The 18,671-nt window shown below is 25.4% G+C and overlaps 1 protein-coding gene across 1 annotated transcript in view; it reads left to right on the top strand.

Moving 5' to 3' along the window:
• The window catches only part of LOC117177658 (exportin-6), a 45,419-nt gene that overhangs the window by 19,005 nt on the left and 7,743 nt on the right, over positions 1-18,671 (top strand). Inside the window, exons 9-12 of the mRNA XM_033368470.1 lie at positions 2,804-2,972; positions 3,059-3,197; positions 9,933-10,288; positions 13,301-13,628. Coding sequence (XP_033224361.1) covers positions 2,804-2,972; positions 3,059-3,197; positions 9,933-10,288; positions 13,301-13,628 — 992 coding nt within the window. The remainder of the gene's footprint in view (positions 1-2,803; positions 2,973-3,058; positions 3,198-9,932; positions 10,289-13,300; positions 13,629-18,671) is intronic.

The following is an 18,671-nucleotide window of genomic DNA, read 5'->3' as shown; positions in this document are numbered from 1 at the left end:
TGTGGATTAACTACTGTTGGGTAGGCGAACATATTCCCAGAATTTAGAGACAATCGAAAAATATGACTTTTTGAGTTGGGGCAGTTGAGGAATAATGCCCCAGGTTTTAACGTTAAAAATTAAACTATTTCAGTTGGAAAAAGTTGTTAGTTAAACAAATCAAAATGCTATATTGAAAATTTATAAAATATTTCAAAAATTTTAATAACTTCAAAATAATATATTTATAATTAAAGGCTATTATTAAATTTCAAATATAATTTCACTCTAAAATATTCCATTTTTAAACCATGCAATTTCAAATTTTTCAGTTAAGAAAAAAAACAGTTACTTAATCTTTAGAAATAACTGACTGTTTATTTAAAATCAGTAATTATGAATTGAATATTCAAAACTAAACAAAAAAAACTTAAATTTGAACGTTATAATTTTAATTTTTCTATTTAACAAAATTTAATTTGCAAGTCAAATTGTTGAATTTTGATGTATAAATAACAATTGAACACCTATTATTCTTATAAAAAAATTGAGTAAGTTGAAGAGATATTTAGAAGATCTGAAAAAATTAATTTACGATTTGAAACGATTTGAAATAATCTAAACGAAGTGTACGTGTACCGAAAAATCCGACTATTCGTACCAAAATTTCAATGCAAATAGCCCACGGTCTAATTTAAAACAAAATATAGATTTTAGCAGATTTCGAACAAAAAATTTAAAAGCTTTCTAAAAATGTTTACAGGCTTCAGAAGAATAAAAAAAAATTCCTAGGAAAATTCATAATGATTTTTTATTTTGATAAACTTATTTTAAGAGAATATTTAAAACGATTTATAACGATTTACAAAATTTTCAAAAAGTAATGTGGAAGATTTTAAGAAAATTTCTTTAATTTGGCAGAATTGAAAAAAATGTAAAAAAGCATATAGGCGTTTCAAGATTTTGAAATAAAATTTCGAAGCATTTTAAGAATTTTTAAACTATTAAAAATAAAAATAATTTAACTTTTAATTCGAACAGGAAATTTTCAATTTTTTACAAATTTATAGTTGGAACTGAAATTTATCCAGAATAATAATAATTCTGACTTGGAACCGGTAATTTTCAAATTTTAACAAATTCCGAGCTAGTGCTGGAAATTTTCGAAAAGGACCTAATTCTGAATTAAAACAGGAACTTTTTCCAAAGAATTCTAATTCTGAGTTGAAGCAGGAAATTTTTAATTTTCAACCAATTCTGAGTTGAAACTGCTATTTATCCAAAAGAATTGTAATTTGTCTTGGAACAGGGAATTTTAAAATTTAAATAAATTCCGACGTGGAACAGGGAATTTGATTGAAGAATTAATTCTAATTCTAAAATGGAACTGGATACTTTTGAAACAAATAAACATTATGAATTCGAACAGGGAATTTTACCAAAAAATCTAATTCTTAGTGGAAACGGAGAATTTTCGAAAAGTATTAAAATTCCGGATTTGAACAAGGAATATTCAATTTAAATTATTATTATTTAATTATGAATTGAAACAGGGGATTTTAGAAAAAAATTCTAATTCATAGTTGAAAAGAAGAGTTATCGAAAAGAATTAAAATTCTGGATTTGGACAGTGATTTTTTTCAACAGAATTTTATTTCTGAGTTGAAATGAAAAATTTTCTTAAAGAATTGAACTCTTGAATTTGGACAGGGAAAATTTCCAATTTTTAAGCAATTCTGAGCTGAAATTGGAATTTATCCAGGAGAATAACAATTCTTAATGGAAAATTGAATTTTTCAAACAAAATTATTATTCTGTGTTGAAACGAGATATTTTCACGAAAAATTTAAATTATGATTTGGAACAGAGAATTAAAAAAAAATCAAATTATTACAATGGGTTAAAATGGAGAATTTTCGAAAAGAATTAAAATTCTAGATTTGAACAGGGAAATTTTCGAAAAGAATTAAAATTTCGGACTTCAGCAGATAAATTTTTCATTTTTAACCAATTCTGAGCGGGAATTAAAATTTAAAATTGCTTAAAAGGGTATAATTTTTAACATTTCTTAATTTGATTGATTGATTCTTTAATTTAGACCATTGAAAATAATAACGTGGATTTCTATTTTTGGAACTGAATCTGAATCCTTGAACTCTACTATTTATAAAAGTTAAAAATTTTTAATTTGGCAGTTTAACTGCATTTAATTTGAAATTGTTCAGTTGAAAAGTGTTAGTAGCTTTCATTTTATACGTGTAAATCATTGAGCATTTCGATACAAAATTGTTGAATGAAACAACTTTTTTATTTGAACATTCAGAACTTCAAGTAGATACTTCAAAATTTAATAAGATGGCATTGAGAGCGTTTGCAATTACACAATATAGAATTTAAATCGATTTAAGTTAAATAGTTTAAATTTAGATAATTTTGAATTTAAAAAATCGAGAGCGTTAACAATCTAACTATTCGTTTTTATTATCTTCATTATCAATAAATTAAATGAGGAATTGTTTCTAATTAATAATAATTCAATGGACAACGTTTTAGTTTTCCATTCAAGTTTTCGATTCAAGAATCAAGTTTAAATTAAATAATAATAGAGAAATTTATTCGAATTTGTAAACATTTAAATTTTTGGTCAAATTATACATTTTTAACTTTCATACATTTTAACTTTAATTCGGATCCTGCAAATGCGCTTTTATTCAATTTAAAAAAATTGTATATTTGAAGTCAGTATTTTAGAATTCTCAATTTAACATCCTGTATATTAAACTAATTTTCGTAGAAATTGGTAAATAAATTTTTTAATTGGCAGTATCAATCATGGAGAGAAGCTTTAGGAGTATTTGGTGAGTTGGGGTCCGCAGTAGCCAATGGACAAGTACTTCTATTAAATGAAAACGAAGCTTCAAGTGTTCACTCACATTTGCGTGATTTGGCTTCTACCACACAAGCTTTAGCTAGACTCTACACCCTTTTTATCGGTAAATATCACTTTCCGCATACAGTTTCACACACCAAAAATACGATGAAGTTTTCTTCTTCTGAAAGTTATTACTTTTGTCTGCAGGTGATCAGCCTAGCTCGGATCACGCACTGACTGAAGAACTGATATTGCAAACTTTAGATGTTTGTGATTTTGCCAGAGATAATCAACTGTTTAGGGCTGCACTCCAACCCGCTGAAATCGTCATTGATCTCGTCGAAGTGTAAGTTACAATTCCGAAATTAAATTTTGAGATTTCATCAAAATTTCACAAAGATTTCAGATATTTCGGATGGATATTAAAGTGTTCTTAAAGAATTCAATCATTTTTCAAAGATTTTACAAAGATTTAAATAATTTTACAAATATTACCGAATATTTCAAAAATGTTTCAAATATTTCGCAAAGATTTTTAAACAATTCACAAAGATTTCATGAAGACTTAACAAAGATTTGAGCCAGATTTTAAAGATTTTATAAAGACTTATATTATTTCAAAAAGATTTCAGATAGATTTTAAATATTGAACAAAGAATTCGAATATTTTACAATGATTTTTGAAAATTCACAAATATTCAACAAAGATTTCAATGATTTCCCATAGGTTTTAAATATTTCAGAAAGGTTTCAAATATTTCGCAAAAATTTCAGATATAAATAACAATTGAACACCTATTATTCTTAGAAAAAATTGAGTAAGTTGAAGAGATATTTAGAAGATCTGAAAAAATTCAAAATTAATTTACGATTTGAAATGATTTGAAATAATCTAAACGAAGTGTACATGTACCGACAAAACCCGACTGTTCGTACCAAAATTTCAATGCAAATAGCCCACGATCTAATTTAAAACAAAATATAGATTTTGGCAGATCTCGAACAAAAAATTTAAAAGCCATCTAAAAATGTTTACAGGCTTCACAAGAATAAAAAAAATTGTCATAGGAAAAATCATAATGATTTTTTATTTTGATAAACTTATTTTAAGAGAATATTTAAAACGATTTATAACGATTTACAAAATTTTCAAAAAGTAATGTTGAAGATTTTAAGAAAATTTCTTTAATTTGGCAGAATTGAAAGAAAATTTAAAAACTGATGATTTTTAAACAATTCACAAAGATTTCATGAAGACTTAACAAAGATTTGAGCCAGATTTTAAAAATTTTATAAAAACTTATATTATTTCAAAAAGATTTCAGATAGATTTTAAATATTGAACAAAGAATTCAAATATTTTACATTGATTTTTAGAAAATTCACAAATATTCATCAAAGATTTCAATGATTTCCCATAGGTTTCAAATATTTCAGAAAGATTTCAAATATTTCGCAAAAATTTCAGATATATTTTAAAAATTTCACAAAGACTTCTATTATTAGACTCCTATTATTTCAAAAAGATTTCAGATAGATTTCGAAAATTGAACAAAGATTTCAGATAGATTTCACTAATATTTCAAATATTTTATCATGATTTTGAGAGAATTCGCAAATATTTTACAAAGATTTCATATATATTTTAAAGATTCCACAAAGGCATCTATTATTAGACTTCTATTATTTCTAAAATATTTCAGATAGATTTCGAATATTGAATAAAGTTTCAAATGAATGCCCATAGGTTTCAAAGATCTCAAATATTTCGCAAAAGTTTCAGATAGCTTTTAAAAATTTCACAAAGACTTTTATTATTTCAAAAAGATTTCAAATATTTCACAATAATTTTTAGAGAATTTACCAATCTTTCATAAAGCTTTCAATGATTTCCCATAGGCTTCAAAGATTTCAGAAATATTTCAAAGATTTCAGATAGATATGAAAGATTTCACCAAAGACTTACATTATTAGACTTATATTATTTTAAAAAATTTCAAATAGATTTCAAATATTGAACAAAGATTTCACAAATACTTCAATGATTTACCAAAGATTTAAATAATTTCACAAATATTACCGAATATTTCCAGAATGTTTCAACTATTTCGTAAAGATTTTTAAGCAATTCACAAAGATTTCATGAAGACTTAACAAAGATTTCAGACAGATTTGAAAGATTTTAAAAAGACTTCTATTAATTCAAAAAGGATTTCAGATCGATTTTAAATAATTAACAAAATATTCAAATATTTTACAATGTTTTCTAGAAAAAATTCACAAATATTCCACAAAGATTTCAAATATTTCGCAAAGATTTCAAATAGATTTTAAAATTTCCACAAAGACTTCTATTATTAGACTCCTATTATTTCAAAAATTGAGCACAGTTTTCAGATAGATTTCACTAATATTTAAAATATTTTACTACGATTTTGAGAGAATTCGCAAATGTTTCACAAAAATTTTAATGATTTCCCAAAGATTCCACAAAGATTAAAAATATTTTTCAAAGATTTCAGATAGATTTGAAAGATTTCACAAAGACTTCTATTATTAGACTTATATTATTTAAAAAAGATTTCAGATAGATTTCAAATATTGAACAAAGATTTCACAAATATTTCAAGGATTTCCCAATAATTTAAATAATTTCACAAATATTACTAAATATTTAAAAAATGTTTCAAATATTTCTCAAAGATTTTCAAACAATTCACAAAGATTTCATGAATACTTAACAAAGATTTGAGATAGATTTTAAAGATTTTATAAAGATTCCAATGATTTCCCAAAGATTTCACAAAGATTAAAAAAATTTTTTAAAGATTTCATATATATTTTAAAGATTCCACAAAGACTTCTATTATTAGACTTCTATTATTTCTAAATGATATCAGATAGATTTCGAACATTGAATAAAGTTTAAATGATTTCACAATGATTTTAAAAAATTCGCAAATAATTTACACAGATTTAAATGATTTCCCATAGGTTTCAAACATTTCAAATATTTCGCAAAGATTTCAGATAGCTATTAAAAATTTCACAAAGACTTCTATTATTTAGAAAAGATTTCAAATATTGAACCAAGATTTCAAATATTTAACAATAACTTTTAGAGAATTTACCAATATTTTATAAATATTTCAATGATTTCCCATAGGTTTCAAATATTTCGCAAAGATTTCAGTTAGATTTTAAATATTTCACGAAGACTTCTAGTATTAAACTTATATTATTTCAAAAAGATTTCACAAAGATTTCGCAAAGATTTTAAATATTTCACAAAGATTTCAGATTTCAAAGATTAAACAAAGATTTCAATTATTGTTCTGTGATATTTTTCCTGTTTTTTGAAAAATTTTGGATTCAATTGACCCAGTTATTTAAATTGTTGTGAAGAATTTTTATATTGGCATTAGGGTCTTATGAATATACTTGATTATAAAAAAGCCTATTTTTAATTGGATATCTAGCACTGAGGAGGACCCCTATCCGTGGCCGAAACGTTTGCCAATTTAACCTTTTTTTAAAGAAATCCACGTTTCTAAAAAAAGTATATCTATAAGACCCTAATGCCCATATAAATCTTCTTTACGACAATTTCAATGATTCTCTAATGATTTCGCGAAGATCTGAATGATTTCCGATAGATTTAAATAATTTCACAAATAGTACCAAATATGTCGAATATTTTGAAAAAATTTCCAAAGATTTTTCAAAGATTAGAAAAAATTGCAATGATTTCCCGAAGATTTCATAAAGATTTTACAAAGATTTAAAATATTTTGCAAAGATTTGAGATAGATTTCAAAGATTGAGCAAAAATTTCAAATATTTCACAAAGTTTTCAGATCAATTTTAAGGATTGTACAAAGTTTGCAATGATTTCCCAAAGATTTCGAATAGATTTAAAAGTGTTCAAAAAGATTCCAAATGTTTTACCATGATTGTGAGAGAATTTTCAAAGATTTTAATGATTTAAAAAAATTTTCAAATATTTCGCAAAGTTTTCAAATAGTTTTCAAAGATTTCACAAAGACTTATATTATTTCACAAAGGTTTCAGATAGATTTCAAAGAATCCCTAGTGATTTCACAAATATCACCAAATATTTTGAAAAATTTTGCAAAGGTTTATAAAACATTTTAAAAAATTGCAACGCTTTCCCGAAAATTTCATAAAGATTTTACGAAAATTTCAAATATTTTGCAAAGATTTTGGATAGATTTAGAAGATTTCATAAAGATTTGGGATACATTACAAAGTTTGAACATAAATTTCAATTGTTTCGCAAAGCTTTCAGATAAATTTGAAAGATTGCAATGATTCCCCAATGATTTCCAAGATTTTGAATGGATTTAAAAGAGTTCACAAAGACTTCAATGATTTCCAAAAAATTTCAGTGATTTCACAAATATTACCATACATGTTAAAAATATTTCAAACATGAACTAAACGGATTTTTTTTAGAAAGATTTAAATTATGTCACAAAGATTTCAGATAGACTACAAAGAGATAAAGATTTCAATGCATTTCCAAAGACTTCACAAAGATTTTCTAAAGATTTAAAAAAAAAAGTCTCAAATAATTTTAAAAATATTATCAAATGTTTCAAATATTTCATGATATTTAAAATATTTGAAAAATAATTGGTATCTTTGGAAAATCATTGAAGTCTGTGTAAGTTTTTAAGTCTTCCCGAAATCTTTACGTGATATTTAAAGTCTTTGAAAAATCATTGAAATCTTTTGAAAATCATTGAAGTCTCTGTAAAATCTTTTAAATCTATAAATCTTTGCGAAAATTTTGAAAAATTTTTGAAATATTTAATAATCTTTGTGAAGTTCTTTAAATCTTTGTGAAATATTTGGAAAATCATTAAAGTCTCTGTGAAATCATTTTAATCTATCCGAAATCTTTGCGAAATATTTGAAATCTTTGAAAAATCACTGGAATCTTTGGAAAATTATTGAAGTCTCTGTGAAATGTTTTAAATATATCCGAAATATTTCAAATCTTTGAAAATCCATTGAAATTTTTGGAAAATCATTAAAGTCTATGTGAAATCTTTTAAATATTTTCAAAATCTTCGCGAAATATTTTATTATATTTGTGAAAATATTGAAAACTTTCTGAAATTCTTAGAAAATCATTGAGGTATTTTTAAAATCTTTAAAATCTATTTGAAATGTTTGCGAAATATTTGAGATATTTTTGATTATTTGATCATGTTTGTGAAATTATTGAAATCTTGGAAAATCATCGAAGTCTTCGCGAAATCTTTGAGAAATATGTGTGAAATTTTTGAAATCTTTAGAAAATGTTTGAAATGTTTGGTAATATTTGTAAGATTATTAAAATCTGTTAAATCTTTGGGAAATATTTGGGAAATCATTAAAGTCTTTGTAAAATCTTTTAAATTTATTTTAAATGTTTGCGAAGTATTTGACATATTTTGGAATATTTGATTGATGTTCGTGAATTTATTGAAATTTTTGGAAAATCATCGAAATCTTCGTGAAATTTTTTGAATGCAACCGAAATCTTCATGGAACATTTTAAGTATTTGTGAAATCTTTTTAATCTTTTAGAAATCTTTGAAATGTTTGATTATATTTGTGAAAATATTGAAATATTAGTGAAATATTTAGAAGATCTTTGAGGTCTTTGTAAAATCTTTTAAGTCTATCCAAAATATTTACGAAATATTTGAGATATTTTTGAAGTATTTGATAATATTCGTGAAATTATTGAAATGTTTGTAAAATCAGCGAAATCTTTTAAATCTATCCGAAATCTTTGAGAAATATGTGTGCAATTTTTTAAATCTTTAGGAAATGTTTGAAATATTTTGTATTATATGTAAGATTATTAAAATTTCTGTGAAATCTTTGAGAAATCTTTGAGATCTTGCTACAATCTTCGAAATCTATCGGAAATCTTTGTGGAATAATTGAAGTATTTATGAAATATTTTTAATCTTTGTTAAATCTTTGAGAAATCAGTGAAATTTTTTTGAAATGTTAATAAAATCTTTAGAAATCTTTGCGAAATGTTTAAAATATTTGACCATATTTGTGTTATTATTGAAATCTTGGTGGTTAATCATTGGAGTCTTTGTGAAATCTTTTAAATGCATAAGAAATCTTTGTAGAATATTTGTCGTGTTTGTGAAATCTTTTAAATATTTTCAAAATCTTCGCGAAAGATTTGAAATATTTTATTATATTTGTGAACATATTGAAATCTTTGTGAAATTTTTAGAAAATAATTAAGTCTTTGTGAAAAATTTTTAATCTTTTAAAAATCTTTGAAATGTTTAATTATATTTGTGAAAATATTGAAATATTTGAGAAATCATTGAGGTCTTTGTAAAATCTTTTAAGTCCATCCGAAATGTTTACGAAATATTTTAGATATTTTTGAAATATTTAATAATATTCGTAAAATTATTTAAACGTTTGGAAAATCAGCGAAATCTTTTGAATCTATCCGAAATCTTTGTGGAACAGTTCAAGTCTTTGTGAAATCTTTTAAATCTTTTCGAAATCTTTGAAATATTTTATTATATTTGTGAAAATATTAAAATCTTTGTGAAATATTTAGAAAATCATTGAGGCGTTTGTAAAATATTTTAAATCTATCCGAAATGTTTTCTAAATATTTGATATATTTTTGAAAAATTTGATAAAATTCGTGAAATTATTGAAATCTTTGGAAAATCGTCGAAATCTTCGCGAAATCTTTTAAATCTATCCAAAATCTTTGAGAAATGTGTGAAATCTTTGTGAATTTATTTAAATCTTTGTGAAATCTTTGGGAAATCATTGAAGTCTTTGTAAAATATTTTTAATTTATCCGAAATCTTTGCGAAGTCTTCGATATTTTTCTGGAATCTTTGGATAATCATTTAAATCTTTGGCAATATGAATTTTATATATATATTATTCATTATTAACTATTTATTGTGTAGTTACTATTATATAAAAAGCATATGACCCTGCCCTCACCTAGAAAAAGAAAGACCTCGCCGCCTCTGTTTTAAATTTATTTTTAAGTTCAAAATCTTTTCAGACACTCGCAATTATTGGCGTCCCTTCAAGCTTGGTGCCATTGGATTTGTAGACGTCCAGAAAAAATAAAAGAAACTCTAAGTCAACGTTGCACACAATCGTGCCTTTGGGCACTGACATACACTTCGCCCTGTGAAGCTCCACCGGCAAATTTAGTTCATTCGGCTGCTCATTTACTTCAGAGTGTCACAGCCATTCTCAAGCCAAATTTATGGGATCAATCCCCTTTTACGGATTTACTCTGCGCTCAAATATACCCTCATCTCAAACCTGACACGGTTAAAGTATTGCGAAGGGCATTAATCAATGGAATCATTCTTCCGCCTGGAGATAATTCCATGCGGCAACGCTTAATGAGTAAGTAAATGAAAATTCTAAATAGTACATATTTAATTCGAGATTACGTCCTTGGTAAAAATGTTACGTTCTGAAATTTCAACATAGGAATGGCAGTTTATTACCAAAATGCGTGGTAATTTCAAAATCGATTGTGGCGCCGCTCCACAGCGGCGTATGCGCTTTACTTTCAACTTTACAATACTTGTGTTGTAATTTTTGGGCCTTGGACTCACAACACTATTGACATTTTTTTGAGCGATAACACTATTTTGGTACTAATTTTTTTAAAAAACCACTAAAGACACTATTTTCTCGCAATTATCCGCTAATGACACTATTTCTTTATTTTTTCTTGTAAAATATTTTTGATCTTCGCTAATTGGCTAAAATAATATGTCCACTATCTTAACGAATCACAACCCAACCAAAAACCAATGATTTTCAACCAAACAGTTGGTTTTTTTAACCACACAAAAATAGTTTTCTACTAAATAGTTGAATTTTCAAGCAAAGAGTTAATTTTTCAACCAAATAGTTGAATTTTCAACCAAGGAGGGTACTTTTCTACTAGAAAAGACAACTTTTCAACAAAATACATACATTTTCAACTAGATAGTTAAATTTTTCAGCAAATTGTTTAATTTTCCAGCCTAAAACACGAATTTTCTACAATGGAGTTGAATTTTCAACGCAAGAATATAAATTTTTTAAAAAAAGGACAATTTTCAATTAAATTAATTAATTTGTAAGCAACAACAAAAAATGTTTAGCTAACAACTCCCAAGGAGTTGAATTCTAAACAGAATACATAAATTTTTTCCAAATAGTTCAATTTTCAAGCCAAAAGACGTATTTTCTACGAATTCTCAAACACAAACTACCAAAGAGTTGAATTTTCAACGAAACATGTAATAGGTCATATTTCAACAAAAAAGGATTCTAATTTAAAAAAAAAAAACATTTGGATTTTAGCAGAAAAAAGGAATTTTCAACAAAACACTTGAATCCTCAACCAAAAAAGATTGATGTTCAACCAAATAATTGCATTTTTCAGGGAAAAAATTGATTCCCTACCAAAAAAGATAAATTTCCTCCTAACAATTAAATTTTCTACCAAATTGATGAATTTTCGAACCAAAAATATGAATTTTCGACAAAACAGCTGAATTTTCAACAAAAAGTTCATTTTCAACCGAAACAGATTAATTTTTAACTAGACAGATGCATTTTTAATAAAAAAAGGTGCAATTTCTATGAAGAGATAAACTTTTATAAAAACCTGTAATAATTTACATTTCAAAAAAATATTTTAATTTAAAAAAAGTTATATTTTAGCAACAAAAAGGAATTTTCAACAAAATACTTGAATCCTCAACTAGAAGAGATTGATTTTCAACCAAACTGTTGCGTTTTTAACAAGCAAAAAATTTATTTTCTATCAAAAAAGATAAATTTTTAACGACATACATAAATTTTCTACCAAATAGTTCATTTTTCTAATAATTTTTTTTATTTTTGAGCCGTCAATGTAAATTTTCTACAAAAAAGTTCTTTTTTAACAGTAATATATTTTAAAACAAAGGTTTTCAACAAAATAGTTGAATTAAAAAAAATATATTGTTAGTCTAGATTCTAGACTAACATTTCAATCAAACTGTTTAATTTTCATTCAGAAAGTATGAGTTTTTGACAAAAATGTTTACTTTTAGACAAAGTTGTTGATTTTTCAACAAAATAAATTCATTTTTAACCAAATTATAAAATTTTAAACCAAAAATGAAATAGTCGATTTTTCAACTATAAAGAATGAATTTTCAACCAAAAAAAGTTATTTTTTCTTACTGGGTTCTATTTATTCATTTCGCATTTACGTGGAACAATTTATGGACTAAAGAATAATATTTTGAATAAAAATTGGAATTAATAGTAAATAAGATTTTTTAATTAACATTAGGGTCGATAATATTTTTTTTATGTTCTACAATTAATCAAAAAGAAATATATTTTTAATTAAAAATACAAATTAGATTTTTAATGTTTTGTCCCGGACTGACACAGAAACGTTTTTTTAAAAGGTTTATCTGCAAATTTTGTAGATTTTGAATTTGATAATAAGTGCATTTCGACCACGGATAGGGGTTGAAATTTAATATAATTGATATAAATTTTGATTTTATATATATTTTTTGTAAACACAACAAAAAATTGTTTTTTAAAATTGATTTGAAAACCTGTTATTTGGGCCATAGATAGGGGCCAAAACCTCAATTGAAAGATCAACAATTACCAATTTTAATATATTGTTTTAAATGATTAAAAAAAATTTTTTTTGTGTTCTGTAAAAAAAAAAAAATTCAAATCAAAATTTATATCAATTATATTAAACTTCAACCCCTATCCGTGGTTGAAATACACTTGTGGAAAGTTTCTGTGGAAAATATACAGTATAATGAATTTATATCAATGAAAATGTACAAGTCCGGAACGAAACATAAAAAATTTAATTTGTATTTTTAATTACAAATAAATAAATATATTTTTAATTAATCGCAGAAAACAAAACAAATATATAATATCAACCCTAATGCAATTTAAAAATCCGCTTTAATGTTATAACACTTGGATCAATTAAAAACGATATCTTAATTAAAAAAAAGCAAAGATGTCACGCAAAATATTACATTAGAAATCTTGAAATTTTGGTTAAAATCTTCAGTCAATTTTTTATTTTATACTTTTTAACTTCGATCTATAAACTTAAAAATTTCGAATACATATAAGGCAAATACTTGCAAAATGTCATGACACTATTTTTTCAAATTTGTTACAATATTTACGCTATTTTGTAACTCTAAAGTGAGTTCGAGGCCTTTAATCTTAATGAATTACTTTATAAATATTATGATTTCACGTTACGATATCTCAATTGTACTTTTACATTACATTTCGTATTGTAAAGTCTTCTAAAGTTAGAAAAATGTTTATCATGGCGTGCTGACTAAAAATTTATTATTAAATTTAATTTTCAAGATGTCCTTGTGGCTGCGCTCTCCGATCCTCTCGGAGTCGAAGGACAACCAGTACCTCCCGAATCTTCCGTATCAGCAGCCGTCATTCCCCTGAAACAACTTCTCGAAGACTGTTCTTCTTCTTCGACGATGATTAAAAAATTAGTGCACGCGAGTCTGGACCAAAGAGTGAAGCGAATTCTCGAACTTTTGCCACATCTTATCAGAAATCAGGGAACGAGCGAAACGCTCCTTAGTTTTCTACACACGACCTTTTTGGTCCTCCAGCAGCAACTTGGCCCTGAATTTACACAAAATGCGGTTCAGAAAATGCTACATATTTATACTAGGTTTGTATTATATTATTTTAAAGAGATAATATTAGTTTAGATTTACTTTCATTCATTTGTTTAAGAAAAGTCTGTTAATTACCTAGGGATGATCAGCTACATTTTATACATCCCCTCTTTCGTAATATTCTATATTTTTTACTTAATATAATAAAAACATGCCAATTATTCTTTTTAAGAGATTTAAGAGATTTTAAGGGGTTTTTAAGATTTAAAGGATTTTAGCAGATTTCGCTCAATTTCAAAGAATTTTATGGAATTACAACAGTTTTTAAAGAATTTTAGGGAACTTTCATTATGTAAGATGTCTATAGAATTCAAAGTATTTCAAGAAACATTCGCATAATTTAAAAAATATGAAGGGATTTACCAAAATTTTGAAATAATTTGATTTGAATTTTGATTGAGTCATGGAATTTTTAAAAAGTGTTTAATAAACCTGGAAAAGTCATGGAATATTGAAAAAAATTACTGGAACTTTTTTAATCGTCTCTATTTTAAAGTCTTTATTAATTTAGTATTTTATAGCGAATTCTTTATGTAAAAATTGGAAAAAGACAAATATCAAACTGTAAGAATTAAATGAAAAGAAATGGAAGATTCAATAGGAAAATCAAAAAGAACTGGAAGATGTTCAAGAAGAAATTCGTGAACTGATTAAATTTTGATAAATTTGAATAAATACAATTTTATTATTTCTTGTGATCTGCAAGTTTTATTTTAATTTTGTTAAAAAGTTTAGAGTTTTTTTTTAGATTACTATTATTTTGAAATGTAACTTTAATCTTTACATAAATAGTTCTAATTTAAATGTTCTTAAAGTAATAACAACAACAAAATAATAATTTGGATATCATTACAGAATACTTTTTTTCACTTTGATAAAAATATTATTGAAAATTCTTTTGAATTTAATCAAACTTATCATGGAATTTCGTAATCAGACTCTTGTAGCAACCCTGATTAAGAGATTTCAAAGGATTTCGATTATTTCACGGGATTTAAAAGTATTTTATGGGATTTCAAAGTTTTCCAAAGTATATCCATGGAATTTAAAATATTTCGTAACATTTAAATTAATTTTAAAGTGATTTTAAATGTTTCGAGGGATCTCGTAATATTTTAAAGTATTTTACGAAATTTCAAATTTTTTAATCGAATTTTAGATATTTTAATGAATTTTTGAAGATTTAAAGGATTTCACTGAATCTAAAACAATTTTTTGGGATTTACAACATTTTTTAAAGGTTTTCAGGGATTTTCAGGGATTTTCAGGGATTTTCAGGGAGCTCAATTGTTCTAAAGGGATGTTAAAGATTATGTACCATATCCATCGAATTCATAGAATTCCAAGGATTATTCACATCACTTGACAAGTTTTCAGGGATTTACAAATTTTTCAAACAAAAAAAATTACGGGATTCAAAAAAATTTCAAGATTAACCGAAGTATTTCAACACATTTTTAAGGATTTCAGGGTATTTTAATGCGAGTTTGAAAATTAAAAGGGATTTGAAGGGGTTTTACCAAATTTCACGCGATTTAAAATTATTTGCAAAGATTTTTAAGGATTTAAATCAATTCTAGCGAATTTTAAGAAATTTAAATGGGTTTCGATAATTTCAAGTGATTTAAAAAGGATTTCAAGATATTTCAAAACAGTTCAAAGAATATCCACATTTTATGGAAGATTTCGTAAGATTTTAATGCATTTTAAAGTTATTTCAAATAGTTAAAGGGGTCTTATAAAATCTTGAAATATTTTACGGAATTTCAAGGATTTGAAACAAGTTTAATTGGTTATAAGAGATTGTTATTGGAGTTTAAAGATTTTAATAATTTTTAAATATTTTCCTGCATCTCAAAGAATTTTATGGGATTTCCAGTTTTTTGAAGATTTCGCGAGATTTAAGGGATTTCCAGGGGCTTAATCGTGCCATACGCATTTGAAGAGACCATGTTTGGTATCCCTAAAATTCATACAGGGTGTCTAGTGACCTTGAAAACCTGGAAATCTCCTTGATTTTTTCACGAAAACCTTGAATTTTAATTATTCTTTTTTTTTCTTTCTTTTGAAACAGTAATTTTATCGAAATGCACAGAGTAATGTAAATCTTTTAGCCTATTGTGAAAGAAACATCTCATTTAGAAAAAATCTTGCTGTTGAAAATTTTTTTATTTGTCAAGATATAATTTATCTTTTGTTTATTACAGAATAAATAAAGATATTTCAAGGCACTTTTTGTTGAGGTGTTCAACTTAGAAATTATAAATATTATTAGTTTCAAATTTCCATGTTAATTCGGTTTCAGAATTAGAATAAGCCATGGCCATACAACTGATTTTTCGAGGGGTTGACCACTCAGTTTTTGAGTGTACAAAAGATTTCAAAAGGTTACAAAATATTTCTTAAGATTTCAAAATATTTCAAACATTTCAAAATGTTTTTAATATCTTTAACATTTCATAAAGATTTCACGGATGTTAACGATTTAAAAAAGGCGCGCACGCCAGATTTCAATAAATATTTCACAGCAACGTCACAAAAATTTTAAAACTTTAAAGATTTAAAGGAATTAAAAGATTTGAGAAAGGGTACAGTACACAAAATTTCAAAGATTTCAAAAATTTGAAACTATTTCAAGAGGTTTTAATACATTTTAGAAGATTAAAAAATATTTCAAATAATTCAATTACTTCAACGAATACAAAAGATTTAGCAAACAAAGATTCAAGAAAGATTTTATAAACATTTCAAAATATTTCGCAAATATTTCAAGGATTTCAAATATTCAAAAAAGGCGTGTACGCTAGATTAAAAAGTTTTCACAAAAATTCCCCAAAGATTTCGAACATTTCATAAAGATTTTAAAACTTACCAAAGAGTTTAAATTTTTTTAATGGGTATATTAAACCACATTTCTAAGATTTCAAAACATTTCAAAGCTTTTAAATAACCTTAAAATTTTTTAGGAGATGTCAAAAGATTTCACGGAAGTTTCAAAGATTTCAAAAAACATTCATAAAGATTTCAAAGCAATATTTTAAACGATTTTAAAATGTTTAACAAGATTTCAAACAATTATAAAAGATTTCTAAAATATTTAGAAGAATTCTTAAGGATTTCAAAAGATTTCAAGAATTTCAAAGAGTAAAATAAAGGTATATATAGTACACCAGATTTCAAAGATTTCAAACCACTTAAAAGATTTTTAATGATTTCAAGATGTTTCAACAAATTTGAAAAGATTTGAAAAGATTTTCAAAAATTTCACAAAGTTTTCGTATATTTCAAAGCTTCAAGGAATTAAAAGATTTCAAAACAGGTACAGTACAACAGATTTCAATTATTTGAAAACATTTCAAATATTTTAAACAATATCAAAATTTTTTATAAGATTTTAAAAGATTACAAATATTTCAGTGATTTTAAACGATTACAACAAATTTCATAAATATTTCAAAAGATTTCACAAAGATTTCAATGATTTGAAAGACATTACAAAGATTTAAAAATATTCCTGAAGATTTCACAAAGACGACTCATGTTGGCAAAAAATTAAGAATTTGTTTATCTAAGATTCAGCTTTCTTTAGAAATTTTTTGCCCATAAAAAATTAGATGGCTCATTTTTTACATGTATGACTAACGTTTATTTTATTATTTGATATAAAAAAGGAGATCTGGAAAATTTTGATTGCTTGACCTGGAAAACCTGGAAAAAAACTTGAATTTTGTTCCTAAGAATCTCTAGAGACCCTGTCATAGTATTTTCACGAACTGTGAAGTATTTAACTTGAAAGATTTCAAGTAATTTCAAGGATTCTCATTAGATTTCAAAAGATTTCACTGAATTTTAAGATATTTAAATGGATTTTCATGATTTCACGGTATTTAAAAGAATTTTAAGGGATTTAAAAATATTCCAAAGTATATCCACGGCTGTTGGAGAATTTCGTAAGTTGTCAATGAATTTAAACTAAGTGTCTCGTCATCCTGAATTTCGGGATGCGCAGTCCCCCAATTTTTGAGGATGACTAGATGCAGCCTAATTTTTAAGATTTTTCAAATGTTTCACAGAATTTCAAGGTTTTGCTCAAATCTTAGGAAATTTTAAGAGATTTTTATATGTTTTTGAAGATTTTTCCAGGATTCCAAAAAAATTCCACTGAATCTCAAAGAATTTTATGGGATTTCCAAAGGTTTTAAAGGATTTCAAGGGATTTCCAAGGAGCTCAATCGTTTTAAAGGGATTTTAAGTGATTATATTAAATATCCGTAGGATTTCACGGAATATTCACATCATTTACAAAATTTTAAGGAATTTAAAACATTTTCAAAAGAATTACCAAGAGTTCAAAGAATTTCATGAGATATTGAAGTATTTTCACGGATTTTGAAGGAATTTAGTCGATTTTAAGGGGATTTCGAAGATTTAAATGGATCTAAAGGGATTTTTAGCGTTTTTATAAGACACCACTGGATTTCAAAAGATTTGCGAAGATTTGAAAGGATATTAAGGGCATGTGACACAGCTAAATGCCTATATTACCGACCACAGTTTTTCAGTTCACTGAATTTTTTTTTGAACCTAAGAAGTTTTTTTGTAAATAAAATATCGAGTTGAAACTTTGGGAAATGTATTAGAGTACAATAAAGTACGTTTAGGTACTGCATTTTGGTAGGAACTTCACTGAAAATTATTTCATCTTTTTTCTGAACCTCAACATTTTTTGAACGTTCGAACTTTTTTTATACATAAAAGGTCAGTCTCAAAGTTTAAAAAATGCAAGAGCCGAAAGAAAACTACGTTTAAGTACAAAGCCTAATACTAAAAGATGTAAAAAAATATATTTCAACAATCAATTCCAATGGCATCAGCCGATAACGTTGTACACGAAAACACGATATCTGGCGGCCACTAGACGAGGCTCTAGAGGATTCGTATTTTCGTGTACAACGTTATCGGCTGATGCCGTTGGAATTGATTGTTGAAATATATTTTTTTACATCTTTTATTATTAAGCTTTGTACTTAAACGTA

This window comes from Belonocnema kinseyi, chromosome 8 (assembly GCF_010883055.1).
Source record: "Belonocnema kinseyi isolate 2016_QV_RU_SX_M_011 chromosome 8, B_treatae_v1, whole genome shotgun sequence".
Lineage (NCBI taxonomy): Eukaryota > Metazoa > Arthropoda > Insecta > Hymenoptera > Cynipidae > Belonocnema > Belonocnema kinseyi.
This window is presented reverse-complemented; position numbering and strand designations above follow the sequence as displayed.